At 40.9% G+C, this 15,679-nt stretch overlaps 1 protein-coding gene and 1 long non-coding RNA gene across 5 annotated transcripts; one reads left to right on the top strand and one right to left on the bottom strand.

Moving 5' to 3' along the window:
• Positions 1 to 5,513: 5,513 nt before the first annotated feature.
• Positions 5,514 to 12,587, bottom strand: LOC125738772 (uncharacterized). 4 transcript variants are annotated; one of them, XR_007396898.1, is made up of 5 exons: positions 12,313 to 12,587; positions 11,754 to 11,862; positions 11,174 to 11,637; positions 5,953 to 5,971; positions 5,514 to 5,877 (listed from the first exon to the last, which is right to left on the bottom strand). It is a non-coding gene; the product is annotated as an uncharacterized LOC125738772 (long non-coding RNA). The 4 variants fall into 4 exon arrangements; XR_007396900.1 differs by lacking the exon at positions 11,754 to 11,862; XR_007396899.1 differs by lacking the exons at positions 5,514 to 5,877; positions 5,953 to 5,971 and adding an exon at positions 9,454 to 9,557.
• A 74-nt stretch (positions 12,588 to 12,661) lies between these two features.
• LOC125738770 (cysteine-rich PDZ-binding protein) lies at positions 12,662 to 15,475 on the top strand. The gene is made up of 5 exons (XM_049008071.1): positions 12,662 to 12,798; positions 13,067 to 13,132; positions 13,570 to 13,624; positions 13,716 to 13,819; positions 14,263 to 15,475. The coding sequence occupies exons 1-5, from the start codon at positions 12,783 to 12,785 to the stop codon at positions 14,325 to 14,327; spliced, it is 306 nt and encodes a 101-aa protein (XP_048864028.1). The 5' UTR covers positions 12,662 to 12,782; the 3' UTR covers positions 14,328 to 15,475.
• Positions 15,476 to 15,679: the final 204 nt, after the last annotated feature.

Raw genomic sequence — 15,679 nt, 5'->3', positions numbered from 1 at the left:
TTTTTTCTTCTCCATTTTTGTTCATCTTCTTTGAAGTCCAGTTTCAGTTTACTGGACCCATCGGCTTCGGTTTTTGCCACCAGACAATCTCAGTGCCACTTTGGGAAAGGGTTTGCTTGCTGGTAATCCTCCACCAACAAAGTCACAATCCAAACACTGACTGAGACATTCACACCCCAAAAAAAGTGCAGATCAAACACCAACAGTCAAAATTCAGTTTTGTGACTCTCCAATCAAAAATCAGATGTTTTAGCCTTATTGTTTTAATGCAGGGGAGTCCCTCTGGCTTTACTCCTCTATGTTTATGGGTTTGAGTCTCTGGTTAGTACGGCTTTGCATGTTCTCCCTGTGTTTGTTCTTCCTCTACACATTCCAGTTTGCTCCCAACATACAATGGCATGCCGTACAGGTGGACTGAGGTTTCTATACTATCTTTAGCTCTCTTGCATGTTTGGCCAAGGATTTGACATTATTTCTGAAGTCTCCTGCACACTACAAGCGTAAGAGAGTTTTTTAAACAGTTCAAGTTCTGCTTCCTGCTTGATGCATAAGAGCAGTATAGCAATTGGGTGAAACGTGCTGTAAAAGTGTGAACTCGCCTTAGCAAATGACAGGTAACATGCTGAATGTGCTAACCACAGAATGTGTTAACCATAGTCTGTCACGGAATCACGAAATGCATATCGCCCATTGGTCCTGGGTACGACTGAATGCTCTCACAAAACTTTAACAGTGTTTCCTGTTGCGAGCATAACTAACAGTCTTCTGTAACAGAGAGGCGGCCTTTTGTTTGTTTTAAGGGTACACTGCCCTCTGCAGACATTTTCTAAAGCACAAGGCTCATATGGATCACAACATTTGCCCCGACTCTCTGTTTGCCACCGGGCTTAGAGCTGGTAGCAGAGTATGGATGATTTTCTCCCCCTTGGCGCTATCAGACTTATCATTTCTGCTCAGCATGGTTACCAGGGGATGTGGCGTTCATCCACAAGTCGCACGTGGGCAAAAAATGGTTATTCCCGTACAAACGAGCTCCGAAAACAGGCTGCACTGTGGGCGAGTTATAATGCACTAGCGTGGCAGCCCTCCCCTGAACTTCAGAAATGCCTGGCTGCCGACCGACCCCATCACTCACAGTGATACACAGTGAGTCAGGATACTGCACTGCTTATGGGCAAGCTGTGCAAAAGACACGTAAAGGCACTGAGAGGCACAGGGAGAGCTATGAAGCAGGCATTCAAGCCATCTTCTGCGATCTGAGGGTACATGGACAACACTAGCATAGAGCGAATTCTAACTGGTCAAATCCTGTTAGAAAGCATGTGCATTTAAGTCAAGTTTGAGAAGTTACATGCAGTTAGATGCTCATGTGTAGAAATCCACATTCCAAACAGATGAACAGCCCTGTCCCTATCCAAGATCTATATAACCCTAATTTTAGGTGCATATTAACTCAAAGTACAAGTGGACATAGGGTCTCACACATACACATCCAACCAGTATCACACTGTAAATGTCACATTACCTGTGGCAGGGGTAACATGTATTTGGATGCCGCTTTTCACCAAACAGCTTACTGATCGTGCATATAATGCCTGCGTTAAGCAAAACAGAGCAGGCAAATCATCATAACGCAGGAAGTCTGGTGCATCTGGTGGCGTCGTTACACAAGGTGAGCTATAAAGAGTATGAGTGCATAATAACCAAAAAATCTGCGTGTAAATGCGTGCAGACACACACATGCACACAGACACACACATGCACACAGACACACACATGCACACAGACACACACATGCACGCACACAGGTATGTAATTATATCTTTGTGGGGACTTTCCATTCATTTCTATGGGGAAAACTCTAATCCCAACATGACAACCTTAACCCCTCCCAGCGCTCCCATAAGTAACCAAACAAAAATGAGAAGTTGGGCATGCGCACACACTTGTCTACCTGTCCCTGTGGGGAGTTTGCACTGGTTCTCACAATATATGATTTCTCAAACCTATAAAATGTACATAAAATCTGATAACAAAACAATTTGCCGCGGTTTATGTGTGTTTTTGTAAGAATTACAGTATTCAAATAACTGGGTAGTGATTTCTCCAGAAGGTTATGAACCCACACTGAGGTAGAGGACTGCAGTCCAACAGAACCCCACAGTGCTGCACTGTCACTGTGCAGTGCAGCCTCTGTGGCCAGGTACTGCGTCTGTACTGAGTCACACACAAACCACCAGCCCGCATGTGGTGTCACTAACACACCTGCAGACTAAAAAAAATAAAATTATATATATATATATATATATATATATATATATATATATATATATATAACAATAAAACCCAAGGTCCAAAGCTGTGAGAAGATCCAGGAAGGTCACCTTAGTGGAACTCACAGACAATAAATAAATCTCCTCTGTGTGAGCTTAAGGCCAAAGGGCATCCTATTCTATTTTGTTGCATGTGTGTAGAATGGGGTGTGTGTATGTGTGTGTGTGTCTGTGTGTGTGCATGTGTGTCCACCAGAAAAGGGTCAGCACTAACCTGCCAGGGCAGGTCCCAAACCAGGGAAAAAGGAAACACTCTAGCTAGTGTCCAATTATGCTACAGGCGGCAGTGATCCCGAGGAGAGGACTGTCACACCTCATGGCCCTAAAAACACATACACATGGAGTTACCGCCTCAAGCACATGCCATCCCTTAATATTCAGTACAGCGACCTGCTCACCAGTCAAAGGCACATTTCCCTAGTATACGAAGTTGCTCAGCACAAGGCATCAACGTACACAGCGACAGGGCTGAAATGCCAACGGAGTTTTATACACTCTGCCCTCCCATGAGCTTCCTTAACTGCCTTTCCATCAAAGTACTGGAACTGTATTAAGCTGTCTAATTTATTACTATCTTCAGTATAAAGCCCCCAGAATCAGGATGAGACCCCCAGACAAATATGTGGAAAGTAAGCCATCATTTGAATAACATGTTTTTATTGTTCTTAGCTTACAATAAGAAAAAAAAAAGATTGTTGTATCTCCTAACACCCCAGAGCAGGTGATATACATAATTATGAAAGTATAGTCAAACCATATGGAATGAGCAAGATTTTGTGGAATTTGCAGTTACACTTCGAAGAAATACAATATTGTTTGATATGAATGGCTTCTTTGCTGCAAATAATCGTAGCAATTTTCAACAACAGTGATGTATCACTTTGAACCCCTTAGGAGGAATCCATTAACGTGTGTGAAGGAAGGAGGGGCTCTCACAGCTATTACATCATTGACACCTCATTTCAGAATTCAGCCACTCATTGCATCCTTCTCTGGTTGAGGAGCTGAGGGCAGGGATACCCCATGCTGAACAGTGGGTCAGATACAGCCAGTTTAGATGGGTGAGATAGATGGGGGTGCTGACTGAGTGCCAACATAATGTGAAGTCCATGGCCCAAGAGGAGAAACCCCAGACACCAGAGCTGTCAATTGTAAATTACCAACTGCTACATTCACCCTGAAGGGCAGCTGCAGGAGTTGTAGACCATCTGTCACACGCATTGCGCATGTGTGTGCGCATGTGAGCATCTGTGTGAGAGTGTGCACGTACCTGTATGCACCCACACAGCCGTACACAGTCATATTTTTTATCAAGAGTACAAGCACAGGTAGGAACAATGAACCAGCATCACACTCAATAAGTTCCTGAGCTAAAGTGCCTTGGATTGGATTTCATTCAAGCTAGGCCACCATTAACTGTAAACAATATCACACCTTGTTTAAGGACTCCAAGCTAACAGTGAGCAGCTCTTTACTGAGCTATCATCATGCCAAACTGCATATTGCCTTAACCTCTTTCTGCCTGGGTCAAAGATCGACTGTTACTGTTTGTTTGCGTCTTTCTTTGCCTCTGCTAATCATTTTTGGCAGTAGCGGTCATAGCTGGACCACGGACAGCCCTGCTTAGGTCACACTTCTGTGTTTGCGTGTGTGTGTTATGTGTATATGACATTGTGAGGACCAAATGTCTCCACAATGTGATAAAAAACCTGCTATTTTGTTCCCCACAAGGAGAAACTCAATTTTATGAAAATCTGTAACTGCGATCAAAAAAATGTTAATAGTCTTGCATTTTGTTTGCTTCCTTATTGTTAAGGTTAGGGCTGAGTAGGGGTTAAATTGGGATTATGGTTTTTCCCATAGAAATTAATGGACATTCCCCACAAAGATATGAATACAAACATGTGTGAGTGTGCAGGAGGCTGAATGTTAAACGCTGAGTCACATCCGTCCTGAGCTCCATCTTTCACCATCTCCCTCTGAGAGCATGGTCTCATTTGAGCAGCGGAGTGCATTGGCTGAGACACATATTGCAACACAATGACTCATGAACCACTATGTCAGGATTCACAGATGGTATCTACAGCCTGAGCTTCAGACCTGTCAGCATGAATGGACAGGGTGCCCCCTCTCCCCAAAGGGTGTGGAAAGGTAATCCCTGTTTTAGGACTGCAACATTAGCCCTGCCAATTTCTGAGGTGGAGAAATTCAGTCAACATGCAGATGACTGAATTCAGAGAGATAACTTTTAACGTAGTTGTCATGGCAGCACAGGCAGCATGATTCTCATATGCAGGAGTGAAATGGATGCCTGCTTTGTTGCAGGTCTTATTCTTTAATTTAAAATCCTAAACGATGACATAATAATGAAAAAAAACTATTCCCTTCTGCTTGACCTAAGGTTAAAAATTCTAGTTCAAAATTGTTAGCCTTTTAGATGTAAGACTATTAAAAATACAGTATTATGAAATTAATATTAGCTTCAAACATGTAGAAACCAAACTGTCATTAAATAACAATTAAAGAGAAAATAGACACCTCAGGCATCACTAATCTCCACTTTTAGGTGCTGTTGGACAGATTCCTCATTTACTGAATCACAGAGACAGTCCAAACCATCTATCTTCACTGCTTGCATTCTAGATGTGTAAACTTCAAGCTACTGGAACCAAAAATTACTCATTCATTGAAAACAATACATCCATTTTCTGAAACCGTTTGCCTTCTGAAGGGTTGCGGGGGGCCTGGGGTCTATCCCTGAGGCTACAGGCACAAGACAGGGGACAACCCAGGATAGGGCACCAACCCATCAGAGGGGACACTCACACACCATTCACACTTATGGGCAATTTGGGAATTCCAATCAGCCTCAATGTGTTTTTGGACTGTAGGGGAAAACTGGAGTACCTGGAGGAAACCCCAACAAGAACACAGGGAGAACATGCAAACTTCACATATGGAACCCTGACGGAAATTTGGAGTGGGGGTGACAATGATAACCACTGCACCACCATGCCGCATCAGAAAATGATATATAATGATATATTTTCCTGTCATTTGATCAACTTTCATTATAAAACATTTTCAAAAATAAGCATTGTCCAAATAAGAAAACATTAAAAAATATATCAGAACATACACAGTAACACTTTGTATATTGTACAACAAATTCAGGTTTTCAACAGCCAGCAGAGAGCTAAACATTTTCTCAGAGTTCCCCCTAGTGTCAGTTCTGTAAATCACATGGCCAAATCTGAGGTTGTTTAAGGTCAGATTGACAGATTCTGTCAACTGCCAAGTTATGTCTAAATTTGGGGCTAGGCAAAGTGTTTCTTCCCCAAAATGGAAACAGGATTGAAAACTTAAATTCATACCCACAACACATACAGATGTAGCCACTTGAATTTCCCCCTTTTTCCATGATGGGGCATTGGCTGGTCCTTGGCTGGCCCCTGCTGGGTTCTGGGTGGGACCTTGACTATAATGAGATCCCCCACGATGATGCAATGAACAAGGGGGCCGGCATGATCCGCCCCTTACCTCTCTGTGTGTAAAGTACTTGCAATGATTTATCCATCCACCAGGGAGAGCAGTGATTATGAAAACTGAAGTGACTTACCTGAAATTAGGTACAATGCCTACAAAAAAAATGAAAATCTAAGTAAGTATAATTTTCTTATATTTAGACAAAATTCCAATTTCATTAATAAACTGACTATACTGCAATAAATGGCTAGTGAAATTTAAGAAATTGTTTCTGTTATGAGGCAAAGATGGCCTAAAACTACCAAAATGTAATTTTAGTTAGTTTATTGATGAAATTAGGATTTTGTATTTTACTTCACCTTTTGGAGATCAGGCGGACCCAAGATGTGTGCAGTATAATATTTACAGACCTAAAGTAATTGATATTGTTAAGCAATGAGGGACAGTGCGGTATATAAAATTAAACAGATTTGAAGCCCATCGAGCTTGTTTGGCACATGATGAAATACTTCATCTGCAAGGAGGCCAAACCAGGTACAAAGCAGCAGTGTGTCCAAGCAATAGAGTTATTTTGGGAGAGGAGAGTGACCCAAGATGTGTGTAACAGACTAATTACAGGGCTAAACAAAGTAATAAGGTTGATTGTGGAGAATAAAGGTGGACAGAGTGGAAAATGAAAAATAAAAAAACATATGGTTCTGTACTATGCTTGAAAAAAACAGACACATCCCTTAGTGTGTTCTGTCTTTCTGTCTGGCTAACAGTCTGAAAGGCCGCTGATGGCTACATATTCACGTGGTGGGGGTGGGGGGCAGTCACAATGACGTGTGAATGTGTCATTAACTTCTCTGCTTGGTCAATGAAAAGAGATATGTTTGCAGGGGATCAAGGTGAGATTGTTTTCTTAACCTAAGAACACTGAGCCAATGGTCAAGCAGGGTGGGGGGTAGTATCATGCTGTTTTGCTGACAGTACTTTGCACAAAGAGGATGGAATGATAAAGTAGCACTAGGTAGATAGTTTAGGAATGTTTTGTCATAGACTCAAAAAGAGGAACATAAAAGAAACATAGCATAATAAGTATTTACTGTAATCCTTTGGAGTCTGAAGCCTCTCACCCACTTTCATAGTCTGACATGCCTTAACATTTTAGTTTTTATCAATTGCTAAAACACATTACCTAAAATCTCCTCTCCTTTACAGTTTTTCTCGATCGCTAAAACACTAAACCCTATTGTCTGAACCAAATTCTCAGTTGCCTGAACCCACTTATTGAATCAGTCAATCTTTTGGCAAAACCATAAGCACCCGTCACCTGTTTAGACACATCTTGTCAACACATTGTTAGTGTGATGCACCTGTGTTGCATAATGGTGAGCACAGGTGGCAAAAGTCAAACACAATTAAAGCTCAGGTGTCACTGGTTGAACACGACAACTCAAAATATATCACACTTGTGGCTAATGATGTGAGGGTACGTATAAGCCAGAGCACTGGTTTGTGAGGCACTACAATGGATAGAAATCTAAGAAGAGGAGTTAGTGTGAGAGGAGGTTGAGCAGGTCAAGGTGGTCGAGGTGGTACAAAGAACAGTAATATCTGATGAAATCAGAGCTACTGTGATTGACCATGTTCTTGTCCATGGTATGACAAAGAAGGAGGCTGGACTAAGGGTACAACCAAACATCAGTAGATTCACTGTGTCCACCATAATCCGAAGATTTAGAGAAGAGAACAGGTAGTTACTTTTTTTGACATTATAGTATGTAAATGTTGACAACAATTACATATGTACAATGACTGTACTTTATACTGTCCCACAGTAAACATGTTTCGGTACATCACTGTGCCAGTGTACTGTAGTATTGTAATGGAGGGTTAGTCTGACTGTTTGTAGGCCTATTCCATGTATGTATTTTTTTAAGTGCATGTTCTCTTTTTGTAGAATTGAACGACTGTCATATGGGGGTGGTAGGACATCTATGTTCTCCCCACACCAAGAGACCCTACATCACTCACAAAAATATATATCTATTTCTATAGAGTTTTTTAACTGGATGCAATGGAAAACCTCCATGAATACATCTACATGGATGAAGCTGGGTTTAATCTCACCAAAAGGAGAAGGAGAGGCCGTAGTGTGATTGGCCAACGGGCCATTGTTGGTGTCCCTGGGCAGCGTGGTGGCAATGTCACATTGTGTGCTGCCATCAGCAATCATGGTGTTGTCCACCATCAGGCCAACCTAGGGCCCTACAACACTCACCAGCTCCTCATTTTCCTCAATCACATGCGAGATGCTCTGTTAGGGCAGCAGGATGAGCAGCCCATCTATGTTGTTCTTTGGGACAATGTGAGTTTTCACAGAGGCCTCCAGGTTAGAGAGTGGTTCAATATGAACCAAGGTTTTATCAATCTTTGCCTTCCACAGTACTCCCCTTTCCTGAACCCCATTGAAGAATTCTTCTCCTCATGGCGGTGGAAGGTATATGAACGGCAACCTTACACCAGGGTAAATCTCCTGCAAGCCATGGAACTTGCCTTTGGTGACATGGGTGTGGAGGCATGTCAAGCCTGGATACGGCATGCCAGGGGATTTTCCCCCGTTGCCTGGCCAGAGAAAATGTGGCCTGTGATGTAGATGAAGTCCTGTGGCCTGACCCAGTACGGAGAAATGATGCTGTGGCAGAGTAATGCACTTCTTTTCTTTGTACTTCAATTGTATATTTTTGTGCTTTATTGTTACGTACAAGTGCTACATGATGTAAATGCACAGGATTTCTGTTTTTTTGCAAATTCTTTTTTCTATGCACAAGTGTTACAAATGCCCAGGTATTTTGTTTTGCAACATGCATTTAGCCTAAATAAACATTTATTTCTACTGCTTCATGTCCTGAGCATTGTGTTTTCCTTTTTTCTATGTAGTGTTTGGTGACTACTCAGTGGAGTATTTAATTTAGATTGACTTGAGGCATGATTTGACAGCATAGTTCAGTTTTGAGCACAGATTGAACTGCTTTGGGGTGAAAGTTTGGTTTTGCAAGAAAAGTCAGAGGTTTTGTGAATGTAGCTTGAAAATTGGGTGTTGTGTTCACAGTTTAGGGAAAAGGAGAGCAGCTTTCCAGGAATGTGTCTTAGCAATCGAGAAACTGTAATCAAACCACCAAGCACAAACCCTAAAATTCAAGCTAAACTCACAAAAAATTAAAACACTACTAGTCAAAATAGTTGTCGCCATGTAAATTAGAAACTGTAAGACTATAATAAAAAAAAGTATGGTCGTCTACCAAAAATATTTGTATACTGTACAGATAAGTAATATGTAATGTTTGCTGTATTCATCCATCCATCCATCCATCCATCCATCTTCCAAACCGCTTATCCTACTGGGTCACATGGGGTCCGGAGCCTATCCTGGAAACAATGGGCACGAGGCAGGGAACAACCCAGGATAGGGGGCCAGCCCATCGCAGGGCACACTCACACACCATTCACTCACACATGCACACCTACGGGCAATTTAGCAAGTCCAATTAGCCTCAGCATGTTTTTGGACCGTGGGGGGAAACCAGAGTACCCGGAGGAAACCCCACGACAACATGGGGAGAACATGCAAACACCGCACACATGTGACGCAGGCGGAGACTCGAACCTGGGACCCAGAGGTGTGAGGCAACAATGCTAACCACTGCACCACCATGCCGCCCCCTTGCCGTATTCAGTACTCCAGAAAAGTTACTGTAAAAGACAAAGCCAAAAAATAAACAAATGAGAGGCATTACAGTAAAATGTTGTGCAACTGCCAAGCCAGAGTCACGGAAAGAAAGAATCCTCTGTGTAGCCCATTTGTACCTTGATATCGAAATTCAGCTCCTATTCACCTATGGCACATATTCCATGTCACTCTTTGGTTTCTTCAAATGTTTATAAATGTGTGTGAACAGTTTTGAATCATTGTGTTTAAATGACTACTGTGTGCTGGCTGCGCTTAACCTCTGCGGCCTGTGTTTTCTATTTTGCATCAAAGTTCATCATATCGCAAAATGTGTTTTGATAAATGAGAATGTGTTTCGAGTTTTGCAAAAAGGGTGACTGAGATCTGCAAATTGCGTCTAACTAGGTAAGCATGGTTTAAAGTTTTGCCAAGTGACTGATTCAATAAATGACTTTTGTCATTTGGCCTGCAGTTTTTTCCCCAAAATGATTCTTAATATTTCAGCAATTAAGAAAAACTGTAAAATATTTCACTTATCTAAACAACATTTATCCCAAAGTGCTACAAATGCTTTTATTCAGCAAACTCAGCAGCAATAATCTGAGATCATTTAGAATGTGGTTATTCTATTGTTTTTGTTAAAATCTACGTTAAACATACACTTTTCAAAAACCTATTTTCAGTGGTGCTGACAAATTGCAAAAAATCACATTATAAACATTTCTAGCCAAGATTTTTGAGCTCTGAAGCTTATAGACATAGGGGCTGGCTACACAAAGGTGAATGAGACATTCAAAGAATTGTATGAGATTTGATTATTAAAGTGTAACAACTATGAAGTGACTCTGGAGTCACCACACCTTTGCATACTGTCAATGGCCCATCAGTCTGGAATGTCTGTCACTGCTCCTCACACTAATCAGTTTGGAAAGGCAGTGTGAATTTTACAGTTTTTTTCAATTGCTAAGACAGATACTGCAATACTGAAGTTGCTTTCTCAAAACTCTTCATACAGTCACCACAACATTAGCTTATGTGGGCTAAACTGTTAAGCATTTCGCTTTGCTTTCATACAAAATGCAATCAATAACTAAATGCTTCAAAAATCATGGATTCCTGTCCCACAACATTAAATTTTGCACATAAGTACATACTGACCCTAAAACTGCTAATAAAACAGTCAAAACTGAAATATGTCATTTTGCTAAATTACTATCAAGACCCTTTCTAAGATAGATTGTAAAAACCACATAAAATAAACAAATTATGTAAATTGACACAAGATCAAACAATGAATGCTGTATGCCAAGATATTTCTCCAGAGCAATACCAAGGATGGGTCATGCATGTGAAGCGATAGTAGAGGGTAGTATCTATAGTACTGTCTTAGCAACTGAAAAAAACTGTAAGAAAAGACACAATATTAGCCATTTTACAGTTTATAACATGCAACAGATTAAATGTTGATGTATAAAATGTGCAATCACATTATATTACAGGAATAATACAGAACAATAAATGAATATTAGAACAACAAATTAGTTAGCTATTAGTTGCTGAGATATTAGTTAAGTTCTCCTCAAACGAGCTTGATGGGCTGAATGGCCTCCTCTCGTTTGTAAATTTCTTATGTTCTTACGTTTTTATGTAAATTGTCACTCCTGATCAGGATGCCAAGCTTCAAAACAGTTGTGGGTTATGCTGAAAAGCCAGGTCCGTGCCAGGAATCCAACTAGTTTAAATGAAGTAGAAAGTCTGCAAAGAAGAGTGGTGATATTCAGCCAGAATTATGCCAGAGGCTTGCTAATGGCTACCAAAAGATTCTGGTTGATACCTGTTGTACTTGTGTATGTAAACATGTGACCACAACTAAAATGTGTTTTTGTAAAGAAAGCACCATTCCATGGTAACACCCTGCAAGTGAGTAAATGGGCGGGTTTAGACGTGAATTTAGGCACACCCCCAGAAGGAGGAGGGTTACTCCCTTTGGCTGGCTTTTGGCAGGCAAACGGTAGGCAGCCGGCTGTCACTTGGCTGGCAACCAGCAGGCAGCCGGCTGGGAGGGGAAAATTGAGGTGGCTGCATCTGTACATTTTACCCTTCCTAAAATGAAAGTATTCTGATTAGTACAAATAACGACATAATTTCAGTATAATAAAATTTTACCTCAGTGTAGTTAAAACAGGGCTGCTCATTCCTGCTCCAGGAAACCTACCAACCTATGGTACTTAGGTGCAGGTCCTTCAGCAGCATCTCAGTATTAGCGCCAGCTATGTTGAAGCCAAGCTCTGCGGGATGGTAGACCTCCAGGAGCACGAATGAGCAGCCCTGTATTAAAACATTAATCCATTGATATTTCACAGACATATTTACAGGTATTGACATTGGAATACTGTCTCCCCATATATGGAATCACCCCACCTTTATCTACAGGCAGGGGTGTCACTAGAGATTTCAGGCCCCATAAAGGTATGTCATATTTGCCCCATGCTATTTCCCAAATTTTCCAGGTGTCGCTCAGGGGCCCTGGGAATCGTCCTAACTTTCTGGGGAAAGACCCCTGTCTACAGGTGGTGTACTTTATGAAATATCAAGAGGAAATTATATCTACTGTATGTCATCATGTATGCTTCAAATTTTTACAGAAAACTCACAGGCAGTGAAATCTACGTGATAAAAATATAAAGAATGCTGAACAAGAAAGAACCTGGACAGTCATTGTCTTGTAATGTAGAACTGTTTTTTACAATATGCAATACTTAAATTTCTATAACTTACCTTCTATAACAACCTATAACAAAATAAATCTATGGGAGACGGCCTTTTCAAATATTCTACGTACTTTAATGTCAATTAATGTCAGTTATTATTCACATATTACAGTCTACTAAAATAATTTTACCTCAGACGTCGTCGATCGAAAATTCTTCGAATCTTATTGGTTTAAATAAACATCATTCAAGTGTCAGCGGCCTTGGCTGAACCAATCAGGACAGCGGAAGTTGTAGCCGTTGTTTAAGGGTATCATGAATCTGCCATATTTTCAGGCCGTTGTACTTCTTACTGACGATAATACTGTTCGGGGTTTAGAGCCAACATGGCGAAGAGATGTACAGTTTCATGTTGGACCTGAGAGCCCGCCTCTCGATTGAAACCGGAAATTCAATTCAGGAAATGATCGGTTTTGTTTTTAAATACACTCAACTGGACAAGTAAAGCGTGTTTGTCATTAATCAGGAAATAAAAAAATGGTTTGTGAAAAGTGTGAGTATCCAAATATTTATTTATAGTTCATGGATATGCATTTAAACTACGCTATATAGGAATTTAATTATAGATAGCTAACGTGATTAATGATGATACAAGTTATCTAGTTACAGGAAAAATAGCTTGTACTTACTGTTTGCAAATATTCCATCGGTAATATTTTGCAATAGGTATTAGTGTTGTAAGTTTCTGATTGCGACCCAAGCTGTACCGTATATATCTTATGCATTAGTCAAACTATGGTAGTTTACGTGCGTTTTTATAGGTGAAAAGAAACTCGGCCGGGTCATCACTCCAGATACATGGAAGGACGGTGCTCGGAACACAACAGGTAATGTTATTGATGTCAAGCACGGAAAGTTAAAATACACAGCGGTCATACTTTTTCGCTAAACCTGTAACCGGATATTCCATGAAGTAGAATTTCCCAGTTAGCTGGGGTATCTTAAGCTAGAAGTCATGATTGTCCAATAAGAGTTTAGGCAAGCAGCATTCCTATTGAGCAATCGTGACTTCTAGCGTAAGTTAACCCAGCTACCTGAGAAATCTTGCTTCGTCGAACACCCCCCCCAGCATTTAACAGACAATAGCATGTTGAACAAAACATGATTTCTCAATTAGCTGGTTAATTTAAGCCAGAAGTCCTGATAGTCCAATAAGAGCTTAGGCAAGCAAAATTCATACTTGACAATTGTCCACCAGCCACCGGTTGAAAAGCACTGTTATAACAGATGTAGGTTTATATTCCTCTGGGTTTTTACTTTTCAGAAAGTGGTGGGCGCAAGCTGAATGAAAACAAAGCCCTGACATCTAAAAAGGGAAGGTATGATTCTATCATAATTTCCTTCTCTGAGTTGACACTGCACTTCTGAGTTGTTGACATGGGTGTGTTTGTACCCATTAATTGCTGACAGGTTTGACCCTTATGGGAAGTCTCGATTTGCCACGTGTCGGATTTGCAAGAGTTCTGTGCATCAGGCGGGCTCAAATTATTGCCAGGGATGTGCGTACAAGAAAGGTAAATGAGTCTCCAATATTAACGGGATTGTGATGCTGCTGTGATACTGTAAATGAGTGACGAGTTAATGTGGAGGCACAAGTGATCCTGTTTACAAGTAAGGTAAATGAGTCTCCAATATTAACGGGATCGTGACGCTGCTGTCATACTGTAAATGAGTGACGAGTTAATGTGGTGGCACGAGTGATCCTGCTTACAAGAAAGGCAAGCGAGTCTCCAATATTAACGGGATCGTGACGCTGCTGTCATACTGTAAATGAGTGACGAGTTTATGTGGTGGCACGAGTGATCCTGCTTACAAGAAAGGCAAGCGAGTCTCCAATATTAACGGGATCGTGATGCTGCTGCATCAGCTTGGCTTTTGAGGCTGAGAGTGGTGAATGAAGATAATTCTCCATTTATTTTCTTTCACCATGTTGTTCTTTTAACGTGTCTGTTGGCAGGAATATGCGCCATGTGTGGAAAGAAGGTACTGGACACCAAGAACTATAAGCAGACATCCGTGTAACTGCCCAGCGGTGTAGCTTCTCTTGTGCTCTGTGTGCCTGATCTCTCGCCAAGGGAAAACCCCAGTCTCACCAGATTTGCTGTGGTCTGACACCAGCTGCATAGCTCTATTATGATAAGAGCCCCGATGGCCAATCGCAAAGAAGCCAATGCAGGCTGCTGCCACACCCACTAGTGAATTGGAAGATATTAAAAAACAGTTTCTAGACAGTGTTGAGTATTTTTGTGCCTGTAACTGTGCAGAGATTAGAAATATCACGGGAGTATCAGCATTTGAAGCAATACAAAGACTTAAACTGTTTAATCTCACAAATATGACAATTTGTTATCCCTGCTCGTATTTTATTTTACAGTGAATATTATGTAAGTGTGCAAAATGGTATATATATGTTAATCATCGTATTCTGATCGGTAGACATCATGTCTAGAATTTTGAATGGGTTTGACTGCAGTTACCTGCATGAGTATAATAGGGACTGATTGGAGAGATCTTAATGGATAGAGGGTCGATCCCATATTCTGTTCATATATGTTTTTCCTCCACGCTTATGAAACCCTCTGTGTACAGCACAGTGCCATTTGCAGCCAATGCAGCTGACGTTTAGAACCATTGTCCAGGTGACGTGGGTCTTTCAAACTGGAGCCTGTCACTGGGAAGGTCAGCAGATGTACATTTTGACATTTAAATACCATTTGCGCCCTGAAGCCACATGAGTGTTTCTAAGTGTTGTGTTTATATATTTCGTTTACTCCAGACTATTCATTAGTATACAGAATCTTGAATGAGGCTTATGATAGAGTAATATAAATGTAATTTTACACATTTGCCTGTTTTCTTAAGCATGTGTTTTACTCTGTAATTGAATTGTTTATGAACGTTTTATGGAGTAGAATTTGCATGAATGGGGGTAAGTTGTAATGGATGGACAAACTGGTCTGCCTGCTGTGTATGGAAAGGGCCTGGCAGCCCGTGAAGATGCACATGTTTAGACAAGATAGCATGTCTTTGTTAATCCTCCATTGACAGTCAGGCTGTTCTTTTAGATGCAGTGTGTCATTTTAGATTGTAGATAAGGGTGTATGCTTGAATGATACTAGAAGCAATGACCGGAATAAAGAAAGAAAGAATGAGTGATGAACAACCATAAACATCTGTGTTTGCAGTCTATTTTTGTAAGTAATTGTTTTTATATGAATTAATTACGTGTTGGTTTCAGGAAGCTATTATGTTATGGCCATGTTCGGGAAATGCTCACCAGGAAATCAAGGGTTGGGGCAGGACAGCCTATCTGGCTTATAGTCAAAGAATTTGATCACATGGAACAAATTGACTCCGATTGTGCCATGAAAATT

Source organism: Brienomyrus brachyistius, chromosome 3, assembly GCF_023856365.1.
Source record: "Brienomyrus brachyistius isolate T26 chromosome 3, BBRACH_0.4, whole genome shotgun sequence".
Taxonomy (NCBI): domain Eukaryota; kingdom Metazoa; phylum Chordata; class Actinopteri; order Osteoglossiformes; family Mormyridae; genus Brienomyrus; species Brienomyrus brachyistius.
The sequence above is the reverse complement of the archived record's forward strand: the minus strand, read 5'-3'. Positions and strand labels throughout refer to the sequence as shown.

Excerpts from the sequence above, each read along its gene's own strand:
- LOC125738770 (XM_049008071.1), top strand. Across the intron at positions 13,133-13,569 it reads CGGTGCTCGGAACACAACAG|AAAGTGGTGGGCGCAAGCTG; the intron begins GTAATGTTATTG and ends TTTACTTTTCAG. Across the intron at positions 13,625-13,715 it reads CTGACATCTAAAAAGGGAAG|GTTTGACCCTTATGGGAAGT; the intron begins GTATGATTCTAT and ends AATTGCTGACAG.